The sequence below is a fragment of the Elephantulus edwardii genome, unplaced genomic scaffold (assembly GCF_000299155.1).
Source record: "Elephantulus edwardii isolate Elephantulus edwardi_28Jun2011 unplaced genomic scaffold, EleEdw1.0 scaffold00443, whole genome shotgun sequence".
Lineage (NCBI taxonomy): Eukaryota > Metazoa > Chordata > Mammalia > Macroscelidea > Macroscelididae > Elephantulus > Elephantulus edwardii.
In genome coordinates this window covers 719,213-729,499 of record NW_006400193.1, presented here as the reverse complement: position 1 = coordinate 729,499, position 10,287 = coordinate 719,213, and the positions used below count along the sequence as shown (strand labels likewise).

At 41.2% G+C, this 10,287-nt stretch overlaps 1 protein-coding gene across 1 annotated transcript in view; it reads left to right on the top strand.

Annotated features, from left to right (window-relative positions):
* The window catches only part of LOC102860916 (tRNA-splicing endonuclease subunit Sen2-like), a 76,318-nt gene extending 66,239 nt beyond the window's left edge, over positions 1-10,079 (top strand). Inside the window, exons 8-11 of the mRNA XM_006902736.1 lie at positions 7,084-7,120; positions 7,572-7,683; positions 9,407-9,496; positions 9,970-10,079. Of these exons, the coding sequence (XP_006902798.1) occupies positions 7,084-7,120; positions 7,572-7,683; positions 9,407-9,496; positions 9,970-10,029 (299 nt within the window). The 3' untranslated portion in view covers positions 10,030-10,079. The remainder of the gene's footprint in view (positions 1-7,083; positions 7,121-7,571; positions 7,684-9,406; positions 9,497-9,969) is intronic.
* The last annotated feature ends 208 nt before the right edge of the window (positions 10,080-10,287 follow it).

The window sequence follows — 10,287 nt, the reverse complement described above, 5'->3', positions numbered from 1 at the left end:
CAAGAGAGCTTGGCCAAATTCCCCACCTGTGGGCATGCCCTTAGGTGCTCTCCTGGGTAATCAGCAATGCCCCAGTAAACACAGATAAGATCCTACTGGGCTTTCTCCTGCCAGGTTAGTTCCTCAACATCTTGGCTGATAGCTCTGGGTGATGGCTGGATCCAAGGCTGAGGTCACAGGGCTGTGGTAGGGGCTGAGGTGCGTGGTTGTGGAGCTGCAAGGGGGGTAGGGGAAGGGGAGGAAAGCATGTGACTAGGGGGTAAGAAACACAGGGCTTGGAGACTAGCACCAAGAGTGAGGCTTGGGTGCTGCTGGGGTTTTATGCAGCAACACCCTGTGTGTTGGGGGTCACACAGGTGTGGGCTGCAGGGGGGTCACACAGTGTCGGGTAGTCTTCGCTCCTCTGGGGTCTCACGGTCTTCGCTCCTCTGGAGTTCCGGGGTGGGTGGCTGGCTGTTGCTCTTCCCGGGTCTGGCAGCGGAGTTCTCCCGTCTGGCTGTTCCCAGATATTAAGCTGCCAAGACCTCAGCAAATAAGACTTACCGCATTGCTCTGCTTGTGCTGCATCTGGAATTTTTTTTTTTAATGAAAATGTTATAGTCAAGATTGATTTATTATATTTGGTTGTTACATCTTTTTATTAGTTTCTAGGGCTATACTAATACAGTTCCATGAATTGAGTAACTTAAAGCAACTGGTAAGTATTCTCTCACTCTTCTGAAATCTAGAACTAAAGATGAAGACGTTGACAGTGTTTCTGACTCTGAAAGCTCACATAGCAGGATTCTTAGCCTTTTCCAGCTAATGATGGCCTCAGCATTACTTTATTTGTGGCCTTGTAAAATGGTAGCTCAGACATCTGACTTCATGAAGGAGGAGGGATGTAAGTCAAGGTCAGCCCAAAGGTGATCCCTATGAGGTGGAGTTCAGATAGGTCTTCATTCTCAAATCTTTTCACCAATTCTGGCACCATCTGTCCATCCCACAGACTGCTACACTCCTCTGCTGAGTTCAGTAATTTGTTACAGTGATCACCCAGAACTCACAGACATTTGTGTGGTTTATAATGAAAAAGAGTCCAATTCAGGACTCAGACTCAAACCATGTGTCCCTTCTTTAGTGCAGGATGGCGCTCCCAGGCACCTAAAGACAGACTATCATGTCAGTTAGCTTGGCTGCTGAACCCTTCTGGACCCATTGTTACCAGCTCTGTAGCTGGACCATTAGTGTGGTAGCTTCTTTAGGAAGTTACTTGCCTTTTCTCTCTCTTCACCCCCCCCCCCCCCCTCCCCACCCCCGCTCCTTTTCCTCCTCCTTTCTTTTGGAAAAATCTTTCTGGCATTAACTGCTTATATATGCAATTTGCTGTCAATTTCCAGGAAAAGCCTCTCCCATTACGTATCACAAACTCAGCAGTCCCTCTCAGAAGGCCATAGATAGTTTATTTGCATAATAAGCTTCAGATACCTCATTTGTATAGTATATTGACCAAGAGGCTCATACAATTACAAGGCTGGCTGCCACCTAGGACAAGATAAAAGTAGCAAACGAAGTTGTTTACAATTTACCAACTCCCCTCTGGGATAGGAAAATAAGGCAAAAGTAACTCTTTAGGGTTTAGGAAGAAAGACCAGCTCTTTTGTGTGTTTCATTCATGAACACAGTAATTCACATTGTGTTTCATACTATCATTATCATACACTCTCTTACAAATTTAATCACCATTGATCTCTGCCCACTATCACCCTGTCTTTTCAGGTCCATCCTAATTCCTTCACCACCTCCCTCCATCCACCAAACTGAAAATCCATGATTACTCTCCTCCACCCTTCCCATCTTCAGCCCCTTTACATTTCTCCCCTACCTCACTTGGACTTTATCCGCATCTTACTAGTTATCTTTCTATTTTTACAACAATGGTCTTATTCAGTATTTGTCCTTATGAGACTAAGTTAGTTCACTCAGCATAATGCTCTCTAGCCTCCCTGTTTCTATAGTATTTTATGAAACCATTACTCGTACATGCTAGAAATATATAATAGAACTGAGGCATAAATGGAGATTTGTACACCTTATGTTCACCGCAGTATTATTCACAATAGCAAGAACATGAAAACAGCCCAGATGTCCATCAGCAAATGAATGGATTGAAAAATTGTGGTACATTCACACAATAGAATACTATACAGCACTCAGGACAACGCCTTTAAAAAATTATTGAAATTTTTATGTTTCCTAAATCCCTTTTACCTTTCTCCTTTATAGACATTTACTATTGCATTTGGACCCACTTTTCTAATCTAGATTAATCTACAATCCTCAGTTATATCTGCAAAGATCCCATTTTCCAAATAAAGTCACTTTCAGTTTCCAAAGCATGGACAGGTATACTGCAGTCTCTTTTAATCTAAAACAGCTCCCTACTAACTTCGTGTTTCGTTTTAATTAACATTAATGAAAGTTTACAGAGACTTAATGGTTTCCAGTCATTCATTGTTGCACTTTTTGTGACTTTTATTTTTGTGTTTTGCTTTTTAATGTTTTGTAATAGTTATTGTTGGGAATTTTTTTTAATGAAAATGTTATAGTCAAGATTGCTTTATTATATTTGGTTGTTGCATCTTTTTATTAGTTTCTAGGGCTACACTAATACAGTCCCATGAACTGAGTAACTTAAAGCAACTCCCTGACTACCCCTCTCCCCCATTCTTCTTGAGAAGTAAAAGAAAAACTTTTCCATTGTTATGCAATCCCTGCCCCCAAGTCCACTCCATTATGCAGCCTTAATTCTGGACTCCTGTCATGACGATAATACCCAATTATATATCCCTTTTAAACAGTTCTTTCCCTCATCTGTTTCAATGCAATATACATCATTCTTCCCCTCCTTCTCTGCCTTCCCTCAACCCTGATGTCAGTCCTGTTTTGTGTCCTTTTGTGACTGAGATATTTCACTCAGCGTGATGTCCTCCAGGGTCATCCATTTTCATGAGTGCCTTGTTTTTCAATGCTGCATGGTATTCCATTGTGTGAATATACCAGAGCTTCTCTATCCATTCATTTGTTGAAGGGCACTTGGGTTGTTTCCAGCACTGCGAACAAAGCTGCAATAAACATGGGTGTGCATATATCTGCTTGGGTGGCAGTTATGGTTTCTTTTAGGGTAAATTCCCAGTAGTGGAATTGCTGGGTCAAAAGGTATTTCTGTTTGCAACATTTTGAGAAAGCGCCGTACTGCCTTCCATTGTGGTTGCACCATTTTACACTCCCACCAACAGTGAATAATGGTTCCAGTTTCTCTACAGCCTCACCAGCATTTGATGTTTGCTATTCTGTTAAATTTTGCAATTCTGACTGGGGTGAGATGATATCTCATAGTTATTTTGATTTGCCTCTCTCTTAGAGCTAGGGAGTTTGAACATTTCTTCATGTGTTTGTTTTCCACCTGAATGTCTTCTTTGGTGAAGTGCTTCTGCTGGTTTTTATCACATTGACTTTTTTAAAGAATTGTAGGGTGCCTGACATTCTGACTCTGTTTGGTTTTCTCTGCATTAGACTCACGTTCATCCTTTCTCATCACTTAGAGATAAGAGGAGAACTCGCCATGCCCTACTATCAGAATAACCGATACTAAAGTCAGATGTCCAGTGACAATTGCAGTTTCTCTTTTGTTATTAATAAGGAATTTATGCCATCATACTTCCTTTTTTTAAATAATTTTAATGAACATTTACAGAGAATTTGGATTTCCATTCATTCATTGCTTCTCTACCCGCCCAGCCCTCTCCCCCCGTCCCCCAGTTCGCTCCTCTCTTTCAAAATAAAAGAAAGACTCCCTCCCTGGTACACAATCCCCCCGCACCCGTCCCACCGCCCCAAGTACATTCCACTATGCAACCTTAATTGTGGACTCTTGTGATAACCATAATACCCTATCATACATCGCTTTTAAATTATTCAGTCCCTCATCTGTTTCAGTGCAGTATACACAATTTATCCAGTTTTTCTCAGTCTTACCCCCACCCTGATATCAGTCCTATTTTACAGCAGTGGCACCATGCAATGTTTGTCCTTTTGTGACTGAGATATTTCACTCAGCATAATGTCCTCCAGGCTCACCCATTTTGAATAATATTGAATGAGTTCCTTGTTTTTCAATGCAGCATAGTATTCCATTGTGTGAATATACCACAGCTTCTCTATCCATTCGTTTGTTGATGGGCACCTGGGTTGTTTCCAACTCCTTGCTATTGTGAACAGAGCTGCGATAAACATGGGTGTACATATATCTGCTTGGATGTCAGGTCTCTTTGGGGTATATTCCCAGTGGTGGAATTGCTGGGTCAAATGGTATCTCTATTTGCAACTTTTTGAGAAAGCGCCATACTGCCTTCCACAGCGGTTGCACCTTTTACATTCCCACCAACAGTGAATAAGGGTTCCAGTTTCTCCACAACCTCGCCAGCATTTGTTGCTTGCTGTTCTGTTAAATTTTGCTATTCTGACTGGGGTGAGATGATATGTCATAGTTGTTTTGATTGGCATCATACTTTCAAATTGTACTATGACGCCTCCTTTCCCAGAAGTGATGGTTATTGCCAGAGATAATGATTGTGGTGATCAGTACTTTCTAATCTCTTATGTTTGCTGGCAATTCCTTGTAAGGAAAAGCATTTCCTTTCTTCCTTCGTGCATCTTCAATATTTCTTAAATGGACAGTGTTCCTCAGACTTCTAACATTTTCATCTTTCTGCTTAGGAGGTGTTTGGGTAGGTGGGGAACAGACCACAGAAAGCCAGTTTTATTTTTTTCCTGTAGGTACATACCATTTTTATTAGTACTATGATGAATAACTGGTTTTTAGCAATTAAATAGATTAGCCACTGCCGAGCCTTCTACATAAGGGAACAGAAGCGCAGAGAGCTGTTGCATGGACCTGATGCTACCAAGACCTAAGCTCAAGACTGTCTGAAGCTGGTGTTTGTGTTTCTGAGTTCCAACCTGTCCAGCCATCATAATTTGTTGTTACTGTTAGTTACCATTAAGTCAGCTCAGACTCATGTATAACACAGCAAACCATTGCCAGGTTCTCACACTTGTTGGTGTGCTCAAGTCTTTGCTGTGACTGTTATGTCAGTGCATTGCATTGAGAGCCTCTACCAATCATAAAGGCCTTTTCTAGCAATATTAGTCATCAGAAATGATCTAATTTTGTGATGCTCACAAATGGTATAGTATTCTAAGTATATTAAAATTGTATCATTTAATCATAAATAATACTTTAGGCCTAGAAAAGGACTTCATTTTCCCTGCTGTCTTCATTTTATAATTTTGGAAACTGCATCTTAGAAAAGTTATGAATTTGGCTAATTTAACATAGAGTGGCCAAGATTAGAGGGGGGAACCCATTCCTGAATTTCCATTTTCTTCCAACACTATGATTCCTTCCATTACATTGTATCTCAAAAGTCAAAGAGTGCATGTTTGCATATTTATTTACACTTGTTCCCCTACAGAGCAAATTTGAGCAGACTTGCCAGGTAGCTTAAATAGAATTTAAATAGGACATACAGCCATTAAAAAAAAAGTGACCTTAGAAAACACAATCTAGATTATGAGGTGAAGGGTTCCAGCGTCACTCCTGAGTGCCTGTGCAGAGTGAACTTGTATCATTTTGGCTCTGCACTTTCTGATCCAAAGGGGGAAATGCTTAATTAGCTGAAGGATTTATAATTCTGAAAAGAAATAGTATACCACTTCCTGGACTTTGCAGCCGTGGGCTCCTCACAGAGGAGACAGCCAAGAGTGTGCAGATGTAATTGTGTGTTAGCTAAGGCCGTGCTAGCTGTTACTTAAGTCTTCAAAGTCCCAACTGCTTAACATATTTATTACTCGTCTTTTTGTTTCTGCAAAGTCCAAAGCAGTGTTTCTGATTGCTTTCTGTGGCTCCACATTAGAACACATGGACTTCGTGGATAAGTCCCAAAAAGGAATGAATGTAGACTTTGTATGTGAGAGAATGGTAAGGACCACCCTGAAAGCAACAGCCCATTCTGCTCGTCAGAACCTAGACACTCTGCATGCCCAACCACTTCCAAACCTGGGAAATGCTCAAACCACATATCTGGGAGGAGAAAGAAAAGTAGTTGGAACTTTAGTGTGCAGGAAGCCAGTTCCTGCACAAACTGTGTGCCTCCAAAGAGCTCCCTAGATTTTCCAAATGGTACAAATACTTAATGTGCTTGCCTGCTTACTGTGATCAGGCTTGAGTTTTAAGTCTAGTTAGGGATACCTAGAAAGAATGTCTGGCCATCAACTTGTGAAAATTCAGCCATTGCAAATTTATGGAGCAAGGTTGTGCTCTTACGTACATGAGGTTAAGTTGTGATTCCCTCTCACAGAGCCTTAGTCCTGGCTCCTTCCTCAAGTGGTGCTTCATCAGCATAGGCTGTACCCATCAGTGATAGGTCAGGTAATGCCAAATGGCATGGAGCACTCTCTGGTATTTTTCCCACTTGACTTTAGATTTTTTTTTAAATGGCATAACTATTTTTCCTATCTACCGAAAGCATCTTTCCTAAGACCTGGAACCTATTACACAAACATAATTAACAAAAGTGTTGACCCACATTTTATTTCATGCTCTCACTCTTGGTGATGTAGAGCAGAGACAAGGACCAGTAAGGGTAAGGGCTATGGTTTCAGCAACAGATTAGCTTTACCAATTGCTCTTTGGAGAGCTCTGGTGGCCCAATGAGTTGGGAGTTGGGCTGCTAACTCACAAGCCAAGCCTTTCTGGTGATTCAGACCTACCAGCAGCTCCACAGAAGAAAGATGGACTGTATTCTGTTGGACTTTACCGCCCCCAGAAACTCACTATAGGAGTTGGTGGCAGTGAGTGAGTGAAGGAGTGAATAATTGCATTTTGTTCAGAAGAAAAAAACACTTGTACATTTTGAGAAACTTCAGGATATTAAAGATTATCCACATATGAATAGTTGAGTATTTACTTCCCTTTTGAGAAGGAGATAATAATGTAACTTTTGATTCTGAATTATTTCTTTTTGTCTCCCTTCTTTGCAGTGCTGTATCGGAAAGGCCCTCCATTTTACCATGCAAGGTTTGGAGTTATTTTTAAATAAATTAGCAGCTTAAAGATACAGGAGAAACTTAATGGCCTTTAGTCTTATTGTCAGTGCCATAGGAACAAAGTTGTGTTCTTCTTGGCTTTTTTGGGATATATACTAAATAAATGTCTTTTATAGGAAGTTTGTAGGTTTGATGTGTATTTTAGTATTTTACATTAAGTTACTACTAAGTGATTTTTCAGCTTAAGATCAGCTTTCATGTTAGGAAAATATTTTTGTTCCTTTCATGAGGTAAGTGTTGAAATCAACCTAAAAGTTGTAATTTAAAGTGAGTTTTTAATTACCAGTTTATCAGTAGTAGTCTAGGGGAATTACAAAACAGACTGTGTACATTTTATTTCTTTTTAGAACAAACAGTATTCTGTTTGAATGAGTTGCTGTCACACTTTACTGTTTTTTAAGCAGTTCCTACATATTTTCCAGTTACTCTGTCATCATTGAGCTGGTTGATGACCATTTTGAAGGATCTCTTCGCAGACCTTTCAGCTGGAAGTCACTGGCAGCCCTAAGCAGGGTCTCAGTTAATGTCTCGAAGGTAACAGAACATCTGCTTTAGCACTGATGTGTCACTTAAGTGACTGAGGGGTTTCTTTGCTTTTAATGTGGCAGGATCAAAAAGTCACTGGAGCAACTTCATGATGTTCTGGCACCTTTTGCTTCCTTCCTGTGGGCACTAGATTGTCCCCCTTTAGTGATGTACTTTTGTGTTCCTTTCCTCCCACTGACTCTGACTGTGCTTTGAATTTCTTGTCTGAGGTTTCTTTGCTATAAGTTTCCTGTTACAGTTTGCAAACACAGCCAGCACCTGCTCAGACACACACGCACACAGACGTTAGCAAAGGGGCAAAGCAGGACACATGTCTTTACAAAGTTTGCAGATCCTGTGAAGAGAGGGAAGGGATTGATCTTACTGCTGAATGCTTTGCATGTGTTCTCTCATGGGAACCCTGTACCACCAAGGGCCAAGGCCATGCAAGTCAGCTTTGACTCATGCACTCTATGTGTCCTTAGTAAGAGCTGGCCTCCATGGGTCTGTTAAGCCTGGAGTTCTGAAAATAGATCACCTGACCTACTATGTTACTTCTAGGTGAATTTGAACTGTCAAGCTGAAGTTAAGCAGCTTCTTGTGTCAACTTACTTCCACCTTATAATCTCATGTCATTATCCTCATCCTAAGAATGGGGAATGAATTTCAAAGGCACTGAGTGACTGACTAAGATCCTACTGTTCACATGCAGAACTAGAGGTTAAACCCAGGTTCTCAGGCAACCTGCTACTAAGATAGCAATGGTAGCTTAGTGGTAAGAATAACACTACCACCCCAACGGTTGTTTTTGTTGTTGTTGTTAAGTGCTGTTGAGTCGCAGGCGACTCATAGCGACCCTATGAAGGAGAGTCCTCGACACTTGGATGCCTTTCACCCTCTCTCCAGGTTCATAGCGTTTCCAGAGGCAAGCTATTACGGAAGTGGATGCCACTCCTCCTTCGAAGCTGTTTTAATCAGGGAGCTCGACCTCACTCTCTGGTGAATGGGGTAGTTAGATTAAATCTATCACTTTCAGAAGCGTGGGATCAGACGAAACTGAAGTCAGACTCCAATTAACCCCAAAGGTACATGGTTCAAATCCACCAGCTTCTCTGCAGATGAAAAATGAGCCATGTCTTCCCATGTGATTATACTGCCTCTGATAACTCCCAGAAGGGTCAGCATTGGGTCAGTTCCAATTCAGTAGTACACAACAACTACTCCCTTCAAGGATTAGAGGGAGATTCCACCTTACACCAGAACTATTAAGAATGAAAACTTGGTGTGGCCAGTAATTTGCTGATTGTAAACAGATGATGTCGCTCCTCCTTAGCTGCTGGAGATGTGGTGGGAGGTGAACCAGATGTCTGATTGGGCTGAACAATGGCTGGCCATGAGGGCAAGTGAAGTTGTTTAGTCTTTAATCTGTCTCAGTTTGCTTCATCCTTGGAAACCATGTACTTGCTCTTTCTAGTATCATGCTGCTCTCTTAATGGAACCTGTAACAGTAGTTCATATTTTACATACTACACAATCAACTTAGCTATTTTTACTTACCTTATTCTTACTAAATGGCAAGTCTTAAGTAAAAACGTGAGTTGAATTATAATGTTTTGGGAGAAACTGATGGCTTTCAGTTTCCACAAAGCAGTGTTTTCCAGGACCACCTTTCCTGCCAACATGCTCACTGTTATTACTGAGTCTTTGAAAATTATTTTTTGTTACTCAACAGGAACTTATGCTATGCTATTTGATTAAACCTTCTACTATGACTGACCAAGAAATGGAGTCACCAGAATGTATGAAAAGAATTAAAGTCCAGGTAGGTAAACTGAGAGACAAAGCTGTCATCTCAAAGCATGCACCTTGCTTGTATCATCTCAAATGCAGAATTCCAAGAAAAGGCATGGAAACTGTCTTGCCTCAGAACAGAAAGCCCTCCTAGGCCCATCAGCCTGTCTCATTGTTGACCCTATAACTCAGTGGGCACACAATTCATCCCATCTCTCACTGGCCCTTAACTCCTTGCTGCTGCTTTAAGGGCATGGACTCTGGCTCCATCCCCACAACTCAGCTGACTCCACTCTTCAAGACAATCTGTTATACCCTCCTGACCAGGTCCCACTGGGCTTCACACCCCCAAAGACCAGAAGTACTCCTGCTCATAAACACCCTTCCAGAAGCCCTCGTTGGCGTCTGGCAGCTCTGTTTGGAGCTGTGGTTATCAAGTGCTAGCAATGTTCTTTTTTTTCCCCTTTTGACTTTCAGTTGAGTTTTTTTTCTGCTTGCTTTCAGGAGGTGATTTTAAGTCGTTGGGTTTCATCACGAGAGAGGAGCGACCAGGATGAACTTTAATAACAACTCAATCCCATAAGTCTAATTTCAATAACAAACATTTATTGAGGCGGGATTCAGAGCTATTGTGCATAGGATCACTATGAATCATGGTCAACTTGATGATACATAACAACAACATGCCAAGTTCCAGGCAATTTAAAAAGTCTTTGTCTTGTAAACACACTGTATTAAAAGTTTTAAAAGTGCCTAGTAAAGGTGTTACTGTTAGTGTTTTAAAATATAGAATTGAAACGTGGAAAAGCTAACTGGCTGATT